General features: G+C 38.9%; 1 protein-coding gene across 2 annotated transcripts in view; it reads left to right on the top strand.

The window, feature by feature from the left end:
- ITPR2 (inositol 1,4,5-trisphosphate receptor type 2) overlaps positions 1 to 24,633 on the top strand; it is a 596,562-nt gene that overhangs the window by 309,364 nt on the left and 262,565 nt on the right. For both annotated transcript variants that reach the window (XR_001918100.1, XM_005680737.3), the window contains exons 35-37: positions 9,662 to 9,852; positions 15,368 to 15,510; positions 21,221 to 21,329. Coding sequence is in view for 1 of the 2 variants with exons in the window: in XM_005680737.3 (XP_005680794.2) it covers positions 9,662 to 9,852; positions 15,368 to 15,510; positions 21,221 to 21,329 (443 nt within the window). In the remaining variant the exon portion in view is untranslated. The remainder of the gene's footprint in view (positions 1 to 9,661; positions 9,853 to 15,367; positions 15,511 to 21,220; positions 21,330 to 24,633) is intronic.

Below are 24,633 nucleotides of genomic sequence, written 5' to 3' on the forward strand. Positions count from 1 at the left end.
CATAGGTACATGGATTTAACTCTGGGCTTTCTGTTTTGTTCCACTGATCTATATTTCTGTCTTTGTGCCAGTACCATACTGTCTTGATTGACTGTATCTTTGTAGTATAGTCTGAAGTCAGGCAGGTTGATTCCTCCAGTTCCATTCTTCTTTCTCAAGATTGCTTTGGCTATTCAAGGTTTTTTGTATTTCCATGCAAATTGTGAAATTATTTATTCTAGTTCTGTGTAAAATACCGCTGGTAGCTTGATAGGGATTGCACTGAATCTATAGATTGCTTTGGGTAGTATACTCATTTTCACTATATTGATTCTTCTGAGCCATGAACATGGTATATTTCTCCATCTATTTGTGTTATCTTTGATTTCTTTCATTAATGTTTTTTCCATTCATTTTTCTTTTTTTAATTTAAATTTATTTATTTTAATTGGAGGCTAATTACAATATTGTATTGATTTTGACATATATCAACATGAATCTGCCACGGGTGTACACGTTTTCCCCATCCTGAACTTGTAGGCTTTTTAGGTTTTGTTTCATCTTCCAGAATAGCCTTGATAAGCCTAAGATGTTGTTTTTTAAATTCCCATTGAGAATTTTCATGGTTTTAGTTTGCCTGGTCTGTTTGTTTTTTGGTGTAGCTGTTTACAATTTTGAGTTATCTGGAATATATTTAGTTGTAAGATAGAGGATGTGAAATCAACTTAATTTTTTCCAGATGAATAGTCAGGTGTGCCAATACTAGTTCTTACATAACCCATAAAATTATATATTCTTTTTTAATTTAGGTAAAATTGGTATATAACAGTACACTAAATGGCAACCCACTCCAGTACTCTTGCCTAGAAAATTCCATGGATGGAGGAGCCTGGTGGGCCACGGTCCATGGGGTCACAAAGTTGGACATGACTGAGCAACTTCACAACTCCACGAGTTTCAGGCTTAGAACACAATAATTTGATATTTTTACACACTATGAAGTGATCACCACAATAAGTATAGTTTCCATCCTTCACCATGTGTTTGGACTGCCTTGACTCTTTACGTGCACTTCCTAAACCCCTTCTCCTCTGAGCTGTTCTCTAGATCTTTGAGTTTTGTTTTGATTTGTGTGTTCATTTGCTTTGTATTTTAGCTTCCACATGTAAGTGAAATCGTGTGGTATTTGTGTTTCTCTCTGATTTATTTCACTTAGCACAGTAACCTCGAGATGCGTCCATGCTGCCCCAAATGGCAAGAGTTCCTTCTTTTTTTATGGTTGAATAGTTTCCAGTGTGTGTGTGTGTGTGTGTGCTATCTTCTTTATCCGTGCATCATACATTGACAGACACTTTGGTTACTCCCATTTCTTGGCTGTTGTAAGTAATGCTGTGGTGAACATAGGGGTGTATATACCTTTGGGGTTAGTGTTTTCATTTTCTGTGGATAAATACCTGGAAGTAGAATATGTGGATCATGGCAGTTCTCTTTTTAATTTTTGGAGGAACCTCCACACTGTTTACCCCTTCATCAAATTTGTATGCCCACCAACAGCAACAGCAGCCCACTCCAGTGCTCTTGCCTGGAATATCCCATGGGCGGAGGAGCCTGGTGGGCTGCAGTCCATGGGGTTGCACAGAGTCGGACATGACCGAGCAACTTCACTTTCCCTTTTCACTTTCCTGCATTGGAGAAGGAAATGGCAACTCACTCCAGTGTTCTTGCCTGGAGAATCCCAGGGACAGGGGAGCCTGATGGGCTGCCGTCTATGGGGTCGCAGAGTCGGACACGACTGAAGCAGCTTAGCAGCAGCAGCAGCAGCAGCAGCAGCAGCAACAGTGCGCAAGGGTTCCTTTTTCTCCACATCCTCTCCAATACTTGTAATAAAATTTTCTTTATTTAATTGAGGGGTCATTTAAGTGTAGATTGAGTACCAAACAGGAAAGATACAATCTGTGTACTTAGTGTTCTTCATATTTAAGAATGCTAGTGTTTCAGTTGTGATTTATCCTGGATATATTTATCTGATTCAGAAAAGGTACCACTCTGCTCACTTATTATTCTTGGGCACTAGCCATTCTTATTCTTCTGAGCCTGTACAGGGGTGCTTGACAACAAACCAAGTGTTATTAATAAATGCTTACACTTTCTGTTGTGTTTTTCCCCAACCTGTCAATTTATCTGTCTAAACATTTTTTTCCTGTTGCACTTACCACTGTAATTTGTGTGTTCTCAGAGATTTTCATTTGCCATTTGCCACCACTGATTTGGTCTAATTTAAAAATATCACAGAATATGCAATATTTAATGAATAATAATTAAAAATAGATTTTAATTATATCTTAAAGTAATTTTGTCATACCTAGAGAATTTTCAGGATTTGTAAGCCTAATTGGTCAGTTAGCCCAGTAATCACAATACCTATGAATAAAGATAATGCATTGTAGAGAACTAGCCATCTCTGGGCAGAACACTATAAAAGATAAATTGTTAATAATAACCCATCTTCTCTCTTATTTGATTTTAAAGAAATCCATATACTTATTCTCTGACAAAATACCCTTAATGAGATAGTATCTTAGTTACATTCTAGCTTAGGGGTGTAATAGGAATATTTATTTTTAAAATATTTTAAACTTTTGTATGACCACTAAAGCACAGTTGGAGTTAATGCCACATGCTGGAAGAATGATTGACTGTTGGTAATTCATTAGTTTTTTTTTGATTGGAGATAGGAGATGTGGAAACCATTAACCCCCAAAATACATCCTAGTTCACATTTCAATTCACATTCTAATATTTATATCAGAATGTTTTCTACCTCAATAAATGGAAGCTAAATGTGGATCATATTTTTGGTTACATTAGAAAAATATTATTCTAGTTATTAATGTTCTTGTAAAGCGAGATCATGAATTAATTCCTTTCTTTTCCTGCTTTAATTTCTGCTTTAATTGTTAAACTATATATAGAAAACTAAATTAGCATTGTCAGCTTTGCTTTCAACTTTATCTTTATAATATTTTGACAGTGCTGAGAATCTATTTCAGGCCATGTCTTAAAGGTAATGATCTTTTTACAGTTGCTTGAAAAAGTTTTATAATTATCTACACAGCTGACTTATTTTAACTCAAATTCTCCTTTCTCCAGTTGGTTAATTGATTTTCTTTTATTGCCTAGAAATTGTGATTTATCATTTGACTAGAGTTTACCTTTGGGCATGAGAAAGTAGGGTTTATTTTAGCCAGTTAATGTATATCTTGCAATTTGTGCCAAGACAGAAGGCTAGAAAAAACCAGCTAGAGTGGTTCAGTTTGGGGGACAGAAACACCCTTTCAACAAAGTTTGGGATAGTGGTGTCTCCTTGCTGCTGGCTATAGTGTAATAGTGGTAGCAGCTCATGGGATGTATGAGGAGGGGGTAGGGGATGAGATTTTCTTGACCACACTGATAGGGGGGCTTCACATCCTGAGGTGGCACTAGTGGTAAATAACCTGCCTGCCAGTGCAGGAGATGTAAGAGATGTGGGTTCGATCCCTGGATTAGGAAGATATCCTGAAGGAGGGCACAGCAACCCACTCCAGTATTCTTACCTGGAGAATCCCATGGACAGAGGAGCCTGGCGGGCTGCAGTCCATAAGGTTGCAAAGAGTCAGACATGACTGGAGCAGTGTAGCATGCACTCACACACCATTGGATTACATCTTCGCTGGTGTCATTAGAAAAATACTTTTTAGGTACATCTTTGTGTAAGTTGTATTCATAGCAGCACACACTCATTTGATGGTTAGTTGTATCTAACATATCTGGTTACTAAAGGGGAGGTAAATCTATCCCCTTTGTTTAAATATTTGTGAAAACTGGGTTGCAATATGTTTTCAGCAGTTTTAAGTTTTATGTTGTTTTTGTTCAGCTGCTAAGTTGTGTCTGACTCTTTGTGTCCCCAACTGTAGCATGCCAGGCTTCCCTGTCCTTCACTATCTCCCAGAGTTTGCTCAGACTAATGCCCATTGAGTCAGTGATGCCATCCAACCATCTCATCCTCTGTCGCCTGCTTTTCCTCCTGCCCTCAATTTTTTCCAGCATCAGAGTCTTTTTCCAATGAGTTGACTCTTCACATCAGGTGGCAAAAGTGTTAAAGCTTCAGCATCAGTCCTTCCAATGAATATTCATTCAGGGTTGATTTCCTTTAGGATTAACTGGTTTGATCTCCTTGCTGCCTGAGGGGCTCTCAAGAGTCTTCTCCAGCACAGCAGTTCAGAAGCATGTATTAACCATGGACAGAGGAGCCTGGCAGGCTGCAGTCCATGGGCTTGCAAAGAGTCAAGACACGACTGAGTAACTAACACTTTAAGTTCTATAATTTTTCTTATTTTCTGTTGCTTAGAAAATAACATATAAGGAATATTGTCTTCTGTTAGACTTTTGAATGTTTAGAGCAAACCCAGCATATGTGTGAAGCAGTCATTATGGGTGAATCAGTCAAGTAAGAATTAAGTATTTAAAACAGATGTGCAGCTTGGCCATTTTGAGGCTGTTGGTCCTTCAGATGGGACTGGAGTGCATTTGCTTTGCTGTATGTGATGGACAGAAGCAGAGACATTGTATGCTGTGGAAAAGGGAAATTTATAAGGAATATTAGGAAAGTATTCACTTGGGAAATTTGGACAGTAGTACAGTTGATCATTTAGGGTTGGGTTAGAGCTGTTATTGTTTCCTTAAAACTTTAGCTCGAGCTCCTGTCTAAATTGGGAATTTTTTGTCTTGGCAGCTAAAATTATATATGTTCAAAGAAGTTTTTAAGTATCTCTGAGCATCACAAAATTTTCACCAAGAGAAATAGTATTGCCACTGCTGTTACTTTCCTTCTATTATATGAAGCAAGCCAGATCCTGTCATTCTCACTCACTCTCATTTCTTTTTATTCCTTCCCTCCTATTTCCATTAAAGAAATCTTCTAGTGATTATTATTTTAACTTTAAAGAATATCTTTTTATCCCTATCCCTTGAATAACAGGTCTAAATAATGTTTTATCTTCACAATGTGGAAAATCAGGAAATTAACACTTCATTTTTCACCTTTTTTTTTCCCACTTCGTGTTCCAGTGATTGCTTTATAGATTACTGGTCTGCATTATTATGACTTGTGACGTTTGTATTCTGTTCTGAAATACAATGAAATATCTTCAGTTCAGTTCAGTTCAGTCGCTCAGTCGTGTCCAACTCTTTCCTACCCCATGAATTACAGCACACCAGGCCTCCCTGTCCATCACCAACTCCCGGAGTTCACTCAAACTCACGTCCATCGACTTGGTGATGCCATCCAGCCATCTCATCCTCTGTCGTCCCCTTCTCCTCTTGCCCCCAGTCCCTCCCAGCATCAGAGTCTTTTCCAGTGAGTCAACTCTTCGCATGAGGTAGCCAAAGTACTGGAGCTTCAGCTTTAGCTTCATTCCTTCCAAAGAACACCCAGGACTGATCTCCTTTGGAATGGACTGGTTGGATCTCCTTGTAGTCCAAGGGACTCTCAAGAGTCTTCTCCAGCACCACAGTTCAAAAGCATTAACTTTGGTGCTTAGCCTTCTTCCCAGTCCAACTCTCACATCCATACATGACCAATGGAAAAACCATAGCCTTGACTAGACAGACCTTAGTCGGCAAAGTAATGTCTCTGCTGTTGAATATGCTATCTAGGTTGGTCATAACTTCCCTTCCAAGAAGTAAGTGTCCTTTAATTTCATGGCTGCAATCACCATCTGCAGTGATTTTGGAACCCCCAAAAATGAAGTCTGACACTGTGAAAGTGAAAGTGAAGTCGCTTAGTTGTGTCCGACTCTTTGGGACCCCATGGACTGTAGCCTATCATGCTCCTCAGTTCATGGAATTTTCCAGGCAAGAGTACTGGAGTGGGTTGCCATTTCCTTCTCCACGGGATCTTCCTGACCCAGGGATCAAACCCAGGTCTCCCACATAGCTGGCACTTTACTGTCTGAGCCACCAAGGAAGTCCAGTTAGAATATGAACAATATGGTTATTTAATCCTATTTAACACACACAGTAGACTGTTTCAGTTAAGACTTGCATTTTTTTTTCAACTCAAAGTAATTAATTGTCTTCTATATTTTCTTAATCATTTCTTCTCTTCCATTGTCTCGGATGTTTCTTTCCGGAGCTTACATTTATTAGATATTTGACTTCCTGGGTGACCCTCCCTATTTCATTTTCTCTCTGTTTTGGTTTCCCCTGGACTCATTTTTATGCATAGTTATTTTATTTAATGGAGAAGGAAATGGCAACCCCCTCCAGTATTCTTGTCTGGAGAATCCCATGGACCGAGGAGCATGGTGGGCCACAGTCCAGGGGAGTTGGACATGACTGAATGACTAACACTCACACATTTTATTTAAAATATGGTCTATTATAATACTTCATCTATTATTATGAGTCTTCAAGTCTTTTCACATGAGTGAATTTTCTAGGTAACAAATGCTTATTCCATTTAGCACCACAGTAATTCTAGATGTACTATTTTTTTTTTAACAAAGTGTTTCCATCTTTTTCATCTTCTTTATATTGTCCCTTTGACTCTTTTATGCTTTGTGTTGTGGAAGTTTCCTTGACTTTCCCAGTTATTAAAGTATTAGTTAGTTGCTCCGTCATGTCTGACTTTTTGCAACCCCGTGGACTGTAGCATGCCAGGCTACTGTGTCCATGGAATTTTCCAGGCAAGAATATTGCAGTGGATAGCCATTTCATTCTCTAGGGGATCTTTCCAACTCAGGGATCAAACCTGGGTCTCCTGCACTGCAGGCAGATTCTTTACCACCTGAGCCACCAGGGGGTCCTTATTCCTATCTTTTTCAGCCAATTTTGAAATTTCTTTTGTACAATCTGTGCAATCATTTTAAGTTCCAAGACTGCTTTCTTATTTTTATTTTCCATTTTTTTGAAGGTGATGTGTGCTCACAGTTTCTGAGGACAATAATTAGAATTATTTGAATTTTTTCTGTGTGCTTCCCTGTGTTTGTTTTAATTAGTTTTTATTGGAGTATTCTTGCTTTACAGTGTCGTGTAAGTTTCTACTGTACAGCAGAGTGAATCAGCTGTGCGTATATAAATGCCCTCTCTTTTTTGAATTTCCTTTCCATTTAGGTCACCAGAGAGCCCTGAGTAGAGTTCCCTGAGCTGTACAGTCGGTTCTCATTAGATAGTCTGTTTTATTCCTAGAAGCGCATACGTGTCAATCCCAGTCTCCCAATTCATCTTACTGCCTTTCCCATTTGGTGTCTGTACGTTTGTTCTCTACATCTGTGCCTCTATTTCTGCTTTACAAACAAGATCATCTGTACCATTTTCTAGATTCCACATATATACATTAATATGTGATATTTGTTTTTCTCTTCTCACCAGTTTTCTCTAGTGCACAGGCTCTAGGCGAGCAGGCTCAGTAGTTGTGGCCATGGGCTTAATTGCTCCAAGCCATGTGGAATCTTCCTGGACCAGGGATCAAACTGGTGTCCCCCACACTGCAAGGCAGACCCTTAACCAGTGGACAGTCAGGGAAGTCCCAGGGCTATTCTGATGTTCTTGCTTTTCCCTGTGATTCGTGGTGGTATGTCATATTTACAAAGATCTATAAATGACCTGCACGGGCTTCCACTGCAGTTTTGAGAGTCTGTTTCTCTACTAGCTTTCTCATGTAAATGACAAGGCTTACCCTGAACTCTGGATGAGGGAAGAATACAGAAGTGGGTAGCCATTCCCTTCTCCAAGGTATCTTCCTCACTCAGGAAATGAACCTGGGTATCCTGCATTATAGGCAGATTCTTTACCATCTAACCCACCAGGGAAGCCCTCCCAAAATGATACACAGGCTTTCTTGTAGTGTACGTGTGTGTGTGTGTGTGTGTGTGTGTGTGTGTGTGTGTGTGTGAGAGAGAGAGAGAGAGAGAGAGAGAGAGAGAGAGAGAGAAAGAAAACAACCTGGAAGTACTAACAAGTGTTAAAATCAGAAGGTTTTTCCCCATGGGTTGAAATCTTTGATATATTTTCTCTTTTTACTGGTGTTAAAAACCTCCCTCTCCCCTGCATTCTTCTTCTTATTTGATCAGGATGTTTGGAGTTACTTCCAGCCCTATTCAGCTTCTCTGTCAATCCCTAACGCCTTCATTTGGCATCCTTTCAGGCACGTATTCTTGTTTCTTGAGAGAACATTTCTGCATTTCTCTAACTTTATCCTCTGGGTAAAATCCTCTGCTGCCTGTCACTCTGTTTATGCTCGTCAGAGAGAGGAGGGCTTGAACTTCAGCTATTCAGATGTTGTTCTTTCTGGAGTTGCCAGCTGACTATCCCACCTCCCATGTCCACTCTATGTATTGTTTGGCTGGGAACCTAGGAAGGCCTGTTCTAACTCTAATCTCTTGCAGAGCAATTTCTTCTCTTCTTTCTCTGATGGACCAATCTCATCTTCATTCTGCTTGCAAAAATACCTCAACGTTTCTGTATTTTTTTTTTGGCAAGCAATCTTGTTTTTCAGTATTGTCATATGAAATGAAAGTGAAAGTGTCAGTCACGTCTGACTCTTTGCGACCCCATGGACTGTAGCCCACCAGATTCCTCTGTCCATGGAATTCTCCAAGCAAGAATACTGGAGTGGGTAGCCATTACCTTCTCCAGGGGATCTTCCCAACCCAGGGATTCAACCTGGGTGTCCTCCATTGCAGGGAGATTCTTTACCATCTGAGCCACCCAGGAAAAACTATGTCTATTAAAATACAAATTTCAGTGGATCTTCGAAAGAAGAATATGTACTGTGTACTATTTTCCAATGCATATTTTCTCATACTTCTCAATTTTTTTTTAATTTTTTTTTTTAATTTTTTATTTTTTTTAAATTTTAAAATCTTTAATTCTTACATGCGTTCCCAAACATGAACCCCCCTCCCACCTCCCTCCCCACAACATCTCTCTGGGTCATCCCCATGCACCAGCCCCAAGCAAGCTGCACCCTATGCAGTTTTGTGCATTTTACATGTGTGTGCATACACATATACACAAGAATTATATTTATAAAATGGACTGGCAGGATTTCGTCATATATTTTCTATCTGCTTTTTAATTGTCTTCTGCATCTAGGAAGGTACAAATATATATGACTGTTACACAGTGTTTTCCCATATTGATGCTGTATAAAGTATATTTTAAACATTAACCATCAAGAAATCAAATAAGTTCTTGAATGTTTAATGAGTGTATTTTAATCATTGGTCTTAAGAACTGAGACACTTTCAAGTTAAACACTTTTGTAGTTGTGTAAAATAATTTAATGGCAGAACTTGAAGGTTTGATAGTTTTCTTTTTTTCCCCATTTCATTGAGATATAATTGGCATATAATATTGTCATTGATATATGTATATACTGTGAAATGATTACTACAATGAATTTAGTTAATCTCACAGTCATAATTTTTTTTCTTATAATGGGAACATTTAAGATCTACTCTCTTAGGAACTTTCAAATATACGCTATAGTATGGCTAACTATAATCACCATGCTTTACATTACATATCAGAATTTGTCTCATTTTTTTTCTTTTGTATTTGTTCTATCTGAATTGTTTTGATACCAGGCAAGTAACTTTAGTCAAATTAAGAGGAAACTGTTTAAATCTTTCTTTTTCAGCAAAGAATCGTGGAATTGCCATTCCAGTGGATTTGGACAGCCAAGTAAATACTCTTTTCATGAAGAGTCATTCAAACATGGTGCAGAGAGCAGCCATGGGCTGGAGACTATCAGCTCGCTCTGGACCACGCTTTAAGGAAGCTCTTGGAGGGCCTTCTTGGGATTACAGAAATATTATTGAAAAGTTACAGGTACAATAAGAGCATGAAATGACATTAATATTTTGTAAATTAGTATTTTAATATATGTGGCCACATAAATTATGGTTAAAACTATCAAATTCTAGTTGGGTACCAGGCTTTGCTTTCCAGTGTCCAACTGACACTATCCTTTTTAAAACATTGCTTCCAGATAGAAGTTGTTGGGAGTCTTTCTTTTTTTCTTTTTGAGTAGGTATTATTTAATGTGTTCTGGCAGTGAGGTAATGGGTCTTAATATCAAAATAATAACTGTAACACATTTAGTAGAATAATTTACTGTAAAGACCCATGTAATAAATATTTTACAACCTTGCTTCAGTTCATGTCTCAATATCCTTTTATATTTCTTTGATGAGAATGGTGTGAGCACCTTTACTCCCAAATTATTTGCATAGTATCCCACTTCTGTGTTTGGCCTGGACATTCTGGGACACTGAGTAAAGAGAGGCATTATATTAATCTACCCGGACTGCCATCATGAAATACCACAGCCTGGGTGGTTTAACCGACAGAAATGTCTTTCTCACAGCTCTGGAGCTAGAAATTCAAGATCGAGGCGCTGGCAGGTTTGTTTTCTTCTGAGGTCTTTCTCCTTGGCTCACAGGTGGCATGCTTGTCTCCGTGTCCTCATGTGGTCTTCCCTCTGTGCACATACACTTCTTTGTCCTAATTGCTTCTTGTAAGGCCCCTGGTCATTTCGAAGTAGAGCCCATCCATATGAATTCATTTTTCTTGAATTACCTCTTTAAAGGCCCTGACTCCAAATATAGTCACATCCTGAAGCATCGCTGTGTATGTGCTGTGCTCAGCCACTCAGTTGTGTCCGTCTTTGCGGCCCCGTGGGCTGTAGCCCTGCCAGGCTCCTCTGCCGGGAATTCCCCAGGCAAGAATACTGGAGTGGGTTGCCATTCCCTTCTTCAGGGGATCTTCCTGGCGCAGGGATTGAACCCACATCTCTTGCATCTCCTGCATTGTCAGGTGGATTTTTTTTTTTTTTTTTTTTTTACTGCTAACACCATCTGGGAAGCCTCAAAGCACCAGGATTAGGGCTTTATCGTATGAATTTTGAGAGGGACGCAATTCGGCCCATAGGAGATACCTTCCCACTCACATAACCAGTGAAAGATTTCATGGCATAAACTGGAGTATGGCTTGAGGAAGGTTTTTGGCATGGAGAATGGTCACAACATGAACTGGAATAAATATTATAAGAGGTAATGAGTAGATTACTTGGTGAAGATTAAGTTTTAATAGATGAATATAGTCGCCCCCATTTGACACAACTAGAGAAAGCCCGTGCACAGCAATGAAGACCCAGCACAGCCAAAAATAACTAACTAAATAAAATTATAAAAAAATTGAAGGCAGGGTCGACAGACCTGGTGGTTCTTAGATGGAGATAGGGAGCATGAGGGACATTGAAGAGGCATGATGATTGGAGACTAGGTGACATTGTAGTCCCTAGACTGTCAGAAGGAAGGAGAGAATACAGTAAAAGGATCTTGGCTGTGCTCATTGAACACACAGTGAATAGATTTATTGGCTACTGAATGTATTGGAAGGTAGGTCAATATTTGGAGGTAATAGTTGGTTGGTGTTGCTAAAAGAAAGAGTATAGTGATAGGAAAAACAAAGAACATTTTTTTAGGCTAAATAAATTAGCCTAAAAGTTGCAGAATGGCCAAATAAAATGAGGGAAAAAAGGCACAGTCAGAAAGGAGGTAAGCAGGTTTATGAGAGACAGGGGAGCAGACATTTCAGGGGAGAGATTGTCATGTCAACCAGCATAGAGAGGGCATGCTTTCAACTTATTTTAGCATAGTCAGTGGCAATCATTTAATAAATATATATTTGATGAATACTCTGTACCAGCCACTGTGTTAAGTACTGGAGATAGAACCATGAGGTCTGTATCCTCATGGAAAATGCATTGTAACCCATTAAGTAAATGATATAATGTTAGATAATTAAAACTTCTGTGAGTAAATCATGATAACAGTTTGATGGAGCGTCACTGGGAGAGTGATCCTGTAGTGAGGGAGTGCTTCTCCATCGAGAAGACGTTGACACCCAAATGAGGAGGAAGAGTCTATTCAAAGAGAGCTTTATGGGAAAGGAAAAGTAAATGCAGTGATGCTTTGGCAGGAATGAAGTTGGGGATTTGAGAAACCAAGAGAATCCCATTGGGGCAGATGTGAGCAAAGGAAGAGAGTATTATGAAATAAGGAGCCAAATCACGTAGAGACTGCCATGCATGATAAAGTGTTTGGCTTTATTCTAAATGTGATGGAAAATCATTGGGGATTTTTAGCAGAAAATAGGGATGACTCGGTTTACCTTTAAAAAAACACTGTGGATTTCGAGTGGTGAATTGACTATCGGGTCCAGACAGAAGCAGTGAGTCTAGTTCACCAGTTATTGCATTAATTCACGTAAAAGGTAATGGTTGCTTGGCTTAAGGGGGTAGTGATAGTGATGAAGATAATAAATTTTGGATATAGTTGGTCCTAGAGCCACTGGGGCTTGGTGGATGGATGGGAGAGTTGTGGATTGTTGGAAAGAGAAATCAAGGATGAGCCTTGGTATAACATGATTAGATCATTTGCTAAGGTAAGGAAGGATGGGAGAGTTGGAATCCAAAGATTCTGTATGGCAGATCTTAAGTGTGAGATGCCTATGTCAGTATCTATATGGATGTGTCAAACAGACAGATGGATGTATGGGTCTGGGGTGGTTTGGAAAGATATCAATGCAGGAAATATAATTGTGGGAATTTTCAGCATACATATGATGTCAAAACCATGCAATTTCATGAGGTTCCTCACAGAAACTGTAGATATAGAAGAGAAAGGACCAGGAATTTGGTAAAGGACTAGTCAGGACATAGATGGAAAACAAGGAAAAAAGTGATGTTACAGAACCAAGAGTAGAAAGTGTTTGACGAATCAGAAACAGTGTGTAAATGCTTAGGTAAGATGAGGACAGAAAAGTAACCACTGAATTTAGCAACATGGTGATGATTGCTGCTGCTGCTAAGTCACTTCAGTCATGTCCGACTCTGTGAGACCCCAGAGACAACAGCCCACCAGGCTCCCCCGTCCCTGGGATTCTCCAGGTGATGATTGCAGCTAACTGGTATTCAATGATTACTACATTAAGGAGTGGCCAGTACATGTTAGAGGCTGTTTTTTCTTTTTTAGCTTTTTAAGCCATTTTTAAAATGAAGCATACTTAATTTGGGGGGTAATGAGAGATTCCCTGGTGGCTCAGACAGTAAAGAATCTGCCTGCAATGCAGGAGAACCGGTTTCCATCCCTGGGTCCGGAAGATCCCCTGGAGAAGGGAATGGCAACCCACCTGGGTATTCTTGCCTGGAGAGTTCCATGGACAGAGGGGTCTGTTGGGCTGCAGTCCATGGGGTCCCAAAGAGCTAGCTGGACATGATTAAGCAACTATTTCACATAGTTAATTTGCAGTGTTGTATTAGCTTCAGGTGTATATCAGTGATCATTTTTCAGATTATTTTCCATTATAGATTATTACAAAACATTGTAGAGGCTATTGTACAGCCTATGTAATTGCTAGTATCATTATCCTGGGTTTTCACATTGGGGAAAAAAATGAATTAAAGAGATTACGTAGTTGACCCATGATTGAAATAGGAGATAAAGTCTGACATCATAGATGCCTGGACACAGTTTATTTAGAGAATGAAATGAAGTTGAGAGGTAATCTGAAAGAGAGGTATGTTATAGTGATGTTTTCTTAACTACGATAACTGTGGTCACATTTGATAACCATATTCTCTTCTCGCCTTTGTATAATATCTAGTTTCTGTGTATGTGATTTTTTTTTTCCTCCCTGGTAGTCTCTCTCAACTATTATGAGGAATTTCTCAGAAAACTTATTTAGTAATTGAAGGAGAAATTATCACTTTTTCTAAAAGGGAAGGAAAGAGTTAAACAAAAGTTAACTCCTGAAATCTAGTCATAAGGAATCAAGAGACTACCAGGAAGAAAATAACTTAGAAATATATGTTGAGAGTAACAATAAGCAATTGGCAGTCAGTTTTCTGCTTAAGAGAATAAAGCCACAGTTATGAGCAAATAAAGTATTGCTTTATGTGAGTGTTGGGTTTTTTTTTCAGTTTGTTTTCTTAGTTAATTTTAAAACAAAAAGGGGAGGCTTTCATCATTAAATAATGTTCAATAAATTATCATTGCTTATAGTTAATTTAAGCAACATGTCAGTTGACTGCTTTCAGCTATAATTAACAGAGAAAAGTGGCTTAAATAATAAAAAATATATATTTTCACACGCAAGAAGTCTGAAACTAGGGCTCTTCCTGAGGTGTTTAATTCAGTAGCTTTATTGGTTGGGGTCTCAACCACCATTAGTCTGTGGACTTTCAGCGTAAGGCTGGTCTTCAAAGGTCCTTTGAGGGCTGCCTTGTACTTTGAATTTTCACACTCTGAGGCTATTTTAGAAGCCATAGATAGTTTCTAAAGAATCTGCCCTGCCCACTCCCCAGCTCCATACACACCCTCACACTCAGCAGACTTCACTTGATATCTCATTGGTCAAGACTGTGTCACAGAATCACGCCTAACCAGTTGTTGGCAGGGGATATGGAATGACCATGACTGGCTTAATCAACCTTGACTCTAGGGGAGGTGGGCAGGGGCTCCTCTCCCTGACAGTGTTGTTGCCTGACTGAGAACAAACATGGAGATTCTGTTAGCAAGGAAAGGGATGAGGAAAGGCTACTGGTAGATGATCAATAGTGTCTGTCAAAAAGTATAATTTAAAAATGCTATTAAATGTCATCAAACCCTTGTATAGTACTAATACTGCTTCAGGTAATATATCAGGGAATTTCCCCCACTGGAAAAAACTGGTCAGTTTCAGGTGACCAGTGACACACATGAAGTCTTTCTTAGCTGTTCCCTGAGCATACTCTAACTCCAGTTTGATGAATACCTGTACTGTCTGTGGTTGCTCAGTTGGTAAAGAACCCGCCTGCAATGCACGGGACCCAGGTTTGATTCCTGGGTCTGGAAGATCCGCTGGAGAAGGGAACAGCTACCTATTCCAGTATTCTGGCCTGGAGAATTCCGTGGACTGTTTATTCCATGGGGTCGCAAAGAGCTGGACATGACAGAGACTTTCACTTTCACTTTTGCACTATCTGTATTACAGTCCCAGACACTGCCGTACTTGTAGCAGTGGCTTTACTGACTTTTTATCTTTCCTGTATATTCTTAGAAATCTATAGCTACCCACTCCTCCTTTATCATATAAATGAAAAAGGAGATCCAGGAAGTATTTAGACAGAAGGCCAGCCTCTGCTTAAAGCACACGTATCCAGTGCTTTGGGAAGTAGGGTACCTCTTCTCTGAAAGTCCCACATCTCATTTTTGGTTAGTATTCATAAGCTTGTCCTATTTTTAAAGGATGAAATCTGAGTCAGGTCTTCACATGTCTTCTCTTGTGCTTTACTCCTTAGGATGTAGTGGCCTCCTTGGAGCAACAGTTCAGCCCGATGATGCAGGCTGAATTCTCAGTGTTGGTTGATGTCTTGTACAGCCCAGAACTGCTGTTTCCTGAGGGAAGCGACGCGAGAATAAGATGTGGCGCTTTCATGTCGAAGTAAGTGGGTTCAGCGAGATACTGCAGGTGCTGCCGCACCGAGCCTGCCTCTGACATCCCTGTTTTCTGACACTGCTGGTGCCTCATGACAGTCCACAGAGCATGTGAAGCGTCTAAAATCCCTGCAAATGTATTTCCAAAATCATTCGTGTGATTCAGTGGAAATTTTGTTTTGGTGATTTTCAGGTTATCATATTTATTAACATTTACTGAAAATGAAATGTATCATTGGGCACAAAATATCATAAAAGAATATCTTTGTTCTGAGTCCTTTCTGTAGCTATATGGTGTGAACTTTTAAAAGATTCTAGTTTAAGGTCACTGATTTTCCTTAAGAGAAAGAGGAGGGAAAGGGAACTAGCATTTATTGAGGTCTTACTATGTGGGCTATTGTCCTGTGTATGCTTACCCATGGTATCTAATCGGTACAAATGTGCTGAGAGATTGGGCCTCATTTTAGAGATGAGAAAACTGAGGCCCAGGTGTGCTTCGGTAACCAGCTGTTAAGTCTCGACCCGGCACTCAGCCACGCTGCTTTGATGATGCTCATCTAAAGCTCTTTCATTTATGTATTTCTCTTAGCATTTTTGTGGTATTGTCAGGTCTGTTGCAGTGGGTGTGTTATCCTAGAATATTTTCATTTTAATGATAAAGGAGCAGTTCTCAAGGAAATGTAAGCAGTTGTGAGAGAAAGTTTTAGGCAGCTCCAGAAAGATGCATCCTAATGCGGAGGACCCTTCACTGAATGATTTGTGCAAGTAATCGCATGTTGACTCAAGATGGCCAGGCAGAGGTACGTGGGCTCCTTGGGGAGAGAATCTGGATGAAGGGTCAGAAGAAGCTGCAACCCCCTTGACCGTTATTTGTCACAGCCTCTTCTGTATGGTTGAGAATATGGCTAAAACGGTCTCAAAGCCTCCTCTATTGACTGTGACATAGTGAGGCAGAAATTGAAGGATGAGTGGACACAGGAAGTGTGTTTCTTTCTTTTACCAGTTAAAGTTGGGATTTGGGGAGAGAAAAAGAGGTATGGGGTGAGAAGAACTGACTGTAGGGATCATGTTGAAGAGCAGGTGGAATTTCTCCATTATGGCCAAAATCAGGAATTCTTTACTCTTGATCACTGTATCTTAAGAAGCCTGGGAAGAGTGGGCTTGTCTGGGTACTAACCAGCCTTCTAATAAGCATTTTTAAATGAAGAGGTCTAGAGTGTCTGCAAACTGCTGACTGTGGAAACCACTGGAAAAAAAAAAAAGTAGAGGTGTTGTCTAGTATAAAAAGGGTCTTTGACAAATATACTTATTCTCCCATGAATATATATCAACGTATATATAACAGGTTAAAAAGTAGGCAATAAATGTGAGATTTTTAACTCCAGGATATTCATATGATGCTATAGCTATATCCCAGAGGCTTGATGGTCTAGACAAGTGATTGTCTGCCCAATTCTGGCCCACAAGCCATTGATAATTTTTGCAACCAAAGTTTTATTGAAACACAGCCACACATATTCATTTACGTATTGTCATCAGTGGCTACTTTCATACTATTACAGCAGAACTGACTAGTGGCCTAGTCTGCATGGCCTCCAGAGCCTAAGCTATTTACTGTTTTGCCTTTGAGAGAAAGAGTTTGCTGATGCAGTGTCAAGAATTAGTGTCAATACGATAACTATACATGGCTATTAATATGAAAGTTTAAATTCATTACAACACAGATAAAATATTTAGTCCCTCAGTCGACATTTGCCACATGTTAAATACTCAGTAGCCCTAGGTAGCTACTGGCCAACAACTAAGACAGCACAGTTATAGAACATTTCAACGATCTCAAATAAAATTCTGGTCTAGAACTTAAGGATATAGGTGTGTGAGAAGGTGATGTAAAGTAACTCAAAATGTCAAGAAAATATTGACCTGTGCTGAAGATGAAGCAAGTCTGTTGCAATATTAGGTAAATTCAAAGGAGAGAAGCAGAATGACATGATACTGAGAATGTATCACAGGTCCTTCATTCGGATGGAGGAAGAGAAACTCACACATAGTTTAGTGGTTAGAGAAAGGATTTTTATGCCGTTGTATGTGAGTGATTGTAGCATGGCTTGAGGCTCAGGGATATCTGTTTACTTTTGCATAATTCTGGGAAGAGCCAAGAGTTTTATTTGCAAGGATATCTATTATAATAAAATTAGAATTCAACATCGTTAATTGCTGTAGGTCTTAAGGGGCCCTCTGACTTCCTCAGATGAATTTAATTATTGGAACTTTTTGAGTCAGATGAGTCTGCTGGAGAATGTCAGGGCTAACCCCCAGGAAAGGACCAGATTACACATTAGTCACATGTAGTGAGAGAGAAGAGAATAGGTCATTGTAAGAATTGGCTTTTATGGTGGCTGCATGTAGTTCATTAATATCCACACTTACTCCTCTCTTATGAAGGAGAAGCTTAATGTTTCCCAAATTACGGGATGTGACTTATGAAGAGGAAACCACTGATTTGTAAAAAAGAATTGGGAAAGAATATAAAATATCAGCATGTATCTCATATAGTAAAGGTAACTTTTTGTGATCATTGTATAAATACATTCACATTCATGTATTTGTATGGCGAATTGTTTTGTGAAGCTTACTCTTTACTTAGATACAGAAAATTTGAAAGCCAAATGATCTAATTCAACCAAACATTATTTGATAGATGAATACTTTGTATAAATCCCAAGAAAGTATTCATTTATTCCTACCAATATTTTCAAATGGTTAGTGAATTAAATATTTTCTCTAAAGAAGAAAATGGAAATAGCCTAAGAGAGAAAAATGTCAAAAGAAATTTAGTGTCTACCAAATGATTTTCATGAGCTTCCTTGGTAGCTCAGCTGGTAAAGAATCTGCCTACAATGCAGGAGACCCTGGTTTGATTCCTGGGTCAGGAAGATCCCCTGGAAAACAGATAGGCTACCCACTCCAATATTCTTGGGCTTCCCTGGTGGCTCAGATGGTAAAGAATTTGCCCACAATGCAGGATACCTGGGTTCAATCCCTGGGTCAGGAAGATCCCCTATAGAAGGACATGGCAACCCACTCCAGTATTCTAGCCTGGAGAATTCTCGTGGACAGAGGATCCTGGCGGGCTACAGTCCATGGGGTCGTAAAGAGTCAGACAAGATTGAGCAGCTAAGGACAGCACAGTCTGTAGGAAAAAAACTGAATAACTCTCTTTCAGAGAGGCTTTTTGTTTCTTGCCAGGAGAACTTTCTACCAATAAATGTGCCTGACCACATGGACATATAGCGCCCTGCCCAGATGTAACAAGTCTAAGAGGAAATCACTATTCCTTCCCAACATGAAATAGGTGTCATTTAAAACTGTCATTAGTTCAGTTCAGTTCAGTCGCTCAGTCATGTCCGACTCTTTGCGACCCCATGAATCGCAGCACGCCAGGCCTCCCTGTCCATCACCATTGCCCACCTACTAACCCAGCTCATGCATTTTAGGGATCTGTGATCTCCCTTCCTTCTGTTTTTCTGCTTCCTGTATGCCATTGTTTGCCAGGTCATGGCTATTTTATTTCTGTATTGCTTCTTATGCCCTTTCCCCATTGTGTGCCCTGTTCATCTCTTACTTGTTCTCACGCTTCCATGCCCTTGTCCCCACTGCCGTCATTTTAACAGGTAGGCAGGATCATTCAGCTCCTTTAACACAGTGGTGCTCTATTTTCTATAAATTCCAGACTCTTTAGCATAATATTCCCAGTTCTTTCTTTTCAGACTGCACTTTTTACACTCTTCTTTTCCATGTCTTTAGCTGTCAGCTGGCAGTTAGAGTATACTTATTTCCTGGACATGACATCAGCTTTTCTGCCTCTGCTCTTTTTTCCATTCCCTTTGAAATCATTTCTCTCCACTGTTTCCTGCCAGGTGAAATCTTCATAGCTAAATGTTACATTGTTTCTGAAACCTTCTCTGGTCAGCCCTAGGCAGCTCCCCAACAAAATGTAATGGCTTTGTCCAGTTTATGACTTTTGCCTTTCTCTCTGCTCTAATTTCTTATAAGACACAGCTGTGTGTAACCTAGGAGCTCCCTTCATCAGTGGAGGGATGTCCTGTCTCCACAGAGTGGTGCTTCAGAATTTTGACTCTGAAGTCAGGTTCAGTTCAGTTCAGTTCAGTCACTCAGTCATGTCCAACTCTTTGCAAACCCATGGACTGCAGCACGTCAGACTTCCCTGTCCATCACCAGCTCCAGAGCTTGCACAAACTCATGTCCATCGAGTCAGTGATGCCATCCAACCATCTCATCCTCTGTTGTCCCCTTCTCCTCCTGTCTTCGATCTTTCCCAGCATCAGGGTCTTATCCAATGAGTCAGTTCTTTGCATGGTGGCCAAAGTATTGGTGTTTCACCTTCAGCATCAGTCCTTCCAGTGAGTATTCAGGACTGATTTCCTATAGGATGGACTGGTTTGATCTCCTTGCCATCCAAGGGACTCTCAAAAGTCTTCTCCAATACCACAGTTCAAAAGCATCAATTCTTTGGTGCTCAGCTTTCTTTATAGTCCAGGTCTCACATCCATCCATGACTACTGGAAGTCAGATGGACCTGGTCTATTTCCAGATCCCACAACTAAACAATTGTGTAACCAGAGGAAAGTTGCTTTACCTCTTTGGGTCTCTGTTTTCTCATTAGCAAAATTAGCCTGTTAATAGAACCTAACATATGACTTTGGCTTGCTGTGAGGATAAGTGGAGAAAATGCATGGAAAGTGCTCATATTTCACTCTGACACTTGATAAGCACTGACTAGCCACTATCTAGTGAAAGCTCACTTTTCCTCGGGGCACTGTCCCATAGGATTCCCGTTATGTCACTGAAATCAAATCATTCCATTATATTTTACATGGTTTTGTTTTTTTCTAGGAGGACATATCTCACGGGGTTGTTTTGAGAACCAGCTTTTTAACAACATGAGTTGTATGTGCTAAGCTATAAATTCTGATTCTCAGCATCTTATTTGATTCTGAGTTCTTGGAGATGTTATATAACTGTGACCTCAAATATTTCTCTTGACAGAACTCCACTGCAGAGGTCACCACTGTAAAATTAATTAGAATCTTTGCCAAAATTATAGCAAGAATAGTAAATGGATAGACTACCTTGAATTTACTTTTTTTTTTTTTTTTTGCTTCTAATCACGAAAACTGCCAATTTCTACCAAGCCCTAGCAGTGAAAAATAGCAGTTATTATTAGTGGAAACTGGAAAGCATCCCATTAATGCTAAGGCTCCAGTGTTGTATGCTGCTATTATATAGTTAATGTGATATACTACAGGGAAAATAATATAGAATGGCATAATATAATAAAGTGTACTATACTGCAGATATTCATATTTCTTTCCTAATAAACTTGTTTTAGTTCACATGATAGACTTAAAGATAATCAGCATTTCATTGGTCTTTTTAGAGTATTGTGTCCCACTAGAAGTATGTTAACTGAATAAACTTGAGAAGCCCTGGGGTATACTGACTATAAAGCAAAAGTTTTATAATACAAAGTTTATAAGCTGGAGTATAATTTTAAAATTTTGATGATATGTATCTAGTTTGCTTTATACTCTAAAATAATGGTGTGATTATTTCTTTCCCTCTGGTATATGATGCTATTATATTGACTTAAAGAGAAATTACTATCCTATTAAGGCTTAATGTTTTGTTTTAAGGTTGATTAATCATACAAAGAAACTGATGGAAAAAGAAGAAAAATTGTGCATTAAAATTCTTCAGACTTTACGAGAAATGCTAGAGAAGAAAGACAGCTTTGTGGAAGAGGTATTTAAAATTTTTTCTTGCTGTTTGAAATTAAAATAGAATTTCTAGAATACTATAATGAATAAGTTACAATAGGCTATTATATGATTATTTGTATTATATATTAATAGTGTGTGTACTTAGGTGAATTAGATAATGTGAGTTTTTATGTTATTCATCTCTTAATGTTTACTTTTGATTTGAGAAGTAACTAAGATTAGAACGGCCCAAGTATTTGGTTTATTTGTTATTATTATCTTTTGTCATGAATATATGTATTTTTCTCATATAGTATCAATGGACCAAATGATCTTTCTTAAGCATTATTAAGATTTTGTACAAAGTTCTGCTGTGAATTTAAATGGTCTGTGCATTTTGGAATATGTTGATTTTTCATTGTACATATATGTTCATGTCATTTTCTAGAATATTATACCCAGTATTATAAAATAGTACTTTTTAAAATAAATGGAACTGTAAGTTTCTATTCTTAACTATACTAAATATTGCACAGATGATTTTCAGGGAATATCAACTTATAGATAATAATTGTCAGCCTATTATTAAAAATGACAGCTCAGATGCTCATTAAGAGATAGCTGGCAGCATGTTTAATACCCAAGGTGATACACTTAAATATAAAATATAAATCTAATGTAGGTTTTTTTTTAGCTAGCTACCTTTACTGTTTACTTTTATGTTAGGTATCAAACATAATTTATAACATGCTCCTTAATAATTTTTGTTCTGTTTCTGTAAATATTAATTATCTGGTATCTTTAAAATTTGAAAGATTTTATTTTTATTTATGTATATGCTATCTAATTCCAAAAAGATTGTAGTGGTAGATTTTTTTTTCTTAACATATTTTGGTAGAAAAGAATTGCAGTGGAATCTTGGATATTAATAGAAGGGGGGATAGCTTCAAAATACAGCATTTGAATCAGTTGTTTGCTTCAGTTATCAAAATGACTTCTGCATTGCATTAGTTCTCATCATCCTTAAAACTATATTTGGGAAACATTAATAAATACAGGTGGTTAATACAGTTTTAATAAATATTGCTGTACCACAGAACTCAAGAAATATGCTTATAAGTTTGTCTATATGGTATGTTCTTAAAAACAGTACATAGAGTTCCTTGGGACTTTTTGTTTCTTTCTCCTTTGGTTCTTCAAACTATTGCTGTAGATTGTTTGATATTGGCTGAAATATCAGATCCTAAAGTAGAAAAAATGAGGTCATATGAATTTTTTACAGATGAGTGAAGTTTATGATAACAGTTATTTGTGCTTAACAGAAGATATGTGATAAGCCTTTCAATTTTATATAATATATGATTATTGAATTACTATAAAGGAAACTAGGAAAGAAATCCGGCAAAATTTTACTGTGACTAGTCAGGAGAATTTCAGCACATCTCCCAAACCACTGTAAAATAATTCATGCTGCTATCTGGGTCTCCTTTACACTCCTAGGGTCATCACTAACTAGTTCAGGCTTTCCTCTTCTCTTGTCTAGAAAACACCAGTGCCCAGTTCCCTGAGACCTCCTTGAAGGGAGGCAGGGCTGCTGTTTGCAGAGCTCCAAAGACGCTATTCCCATCAAGTATGATGTGAACGGCACCCCCAGGACACGATCCTCAGGGAAGGGGTCAGCTGAGGCTCTTTAGGCTCATTCACTCGGGCAGCTCACACTGCCTGAGCAACTGTTAAATGGTGGCCCTAGTGTCTGGGCACTGGGGAGATGGAGACCAACGGCACAGCTTACTCAGGTCCACCACGGAGTGCATTTCACATGCTTCTGGGGTCCTGTCAGTGTCTGCAGAGATCACGAGAGCCTTTCAGGAACCTTCAGGGGCTCTGCACTGCCTGGGTATTACAGGACCCCCTCTCACCTCCCCGCCTCACCCTTCCTAATCCGTTAGCCTCTAGAAACCTGTCCTTAAGGTGCCTTCAGTGTCCCTCAGGCTTTTTCAGCACCGAGCCTTCCCAATCTGGAATTGGGATTGTTAAAATACAAATAAGCCTCAATACCCCCAGTGTTATCTTTGTGAAGGAGCTAATGAGGAATACTTATCAACTGTTTTTGCCAAAAGTGATACTTTCTCAATAGAATTAATAAAATACTATGTGCCTCTCTCTGTTTTTTTAATTAATTTATTTTTTATTGAAGGATAATTGCTTTACAGAACTTTGTTGTTTTCTGTCAAACCTCAACATGAAACAGCCATAGATACACATGTATCCCCTCCTTTTTGAAACTCCCTCCAATCTCCCTCCCCACCTCACCCCTCCAGGTTGATACAGAGCCCCTGTTTGAGTTTCCTGAGCCAGATAGCAAATTCCCGTTGGCTATCTATTTGACATATGGTAATGTAGGTTTCCATGTTACTCTTCCCATACATCTCACCCTCTCCCCATGTCCATAAGTCTGTTCTCTATGTCTGTTTCTCCATTGTTGCTCTGTAAATTACAAAGTCTTCGGTGCCATTTTCTAGATTCTGTATATATGCGTTAGAATATGATATTTGTCTTTCTCTTTCTGACTTACTTCACTCTGTATAATAGGTTCTAGGTTCATCCACCTCATTAGAACTGACTCAGATGCTTTCCTTTTTATGGCTGAGTAATATTCCGTTATGTATATGTACCGCAACTTCTTTATCCATTCATCTGTCGATGGACATCCAGGTTGCTTCCATGGTGCCTCTCTTTTTAAGACATTGTATCTGGGTATGTAGTCCAAGCTGGTTTATAGATGATGTCACTGAGACCCAGAGGGGTAGTGTAATTTACCCAAGGTCACACAGCAGGGCCAGAACCAGAAACAGCCAAAACCAGGGCTCCTTCCTCTCTGCTTAATCTTATTTATCAGATCACAGACAACTTTTACAAATGATGTATATCACTAGTAAGAAAGATTAGTATATTTTGTCCAACATGTTTGGGGGGGGGGGGGCTGGATTTTAAGTCATAAGCAGACAGAATATAGTAGAATGTAATATCCAAAATACATAAAAGTTTAGCAACCTAGAATTAAACATTAAGGAATATGGAAATGTAGTCATTAACTTAGAAAAACCTAAAAGAGACTTACATAAATATCATTTCTTAATTTCTGTGTCTATTAAAGACGGAATAAGGAAACTGTAGCTGAAAGAATTCTAGATCTTAGTCAACATTTTAATTCTAAATGTTGTAGAGTGAGAAGCACTTCTGCTAGTGGAAGGAGAATGCTTTCTCCCTATATGAAATTTTTAGAAAGCATATTAGATCTCGAATGATTCAGATACCTCTGCTGGGAAAGAGACAGCAGTGGACGA

Source organism: Capra hircus, chromosome 5, assembly GCF_001704415.2.
Source record: "Capra hircus breed San Clemente chromosome 5, ASM170441v1, whole genome shotgun sequence".
NCBI lineage: Eukaryota > Metazoa > Chordata > Mammalia > Artiodactyla > Bovidae > Capra > Capra hircus.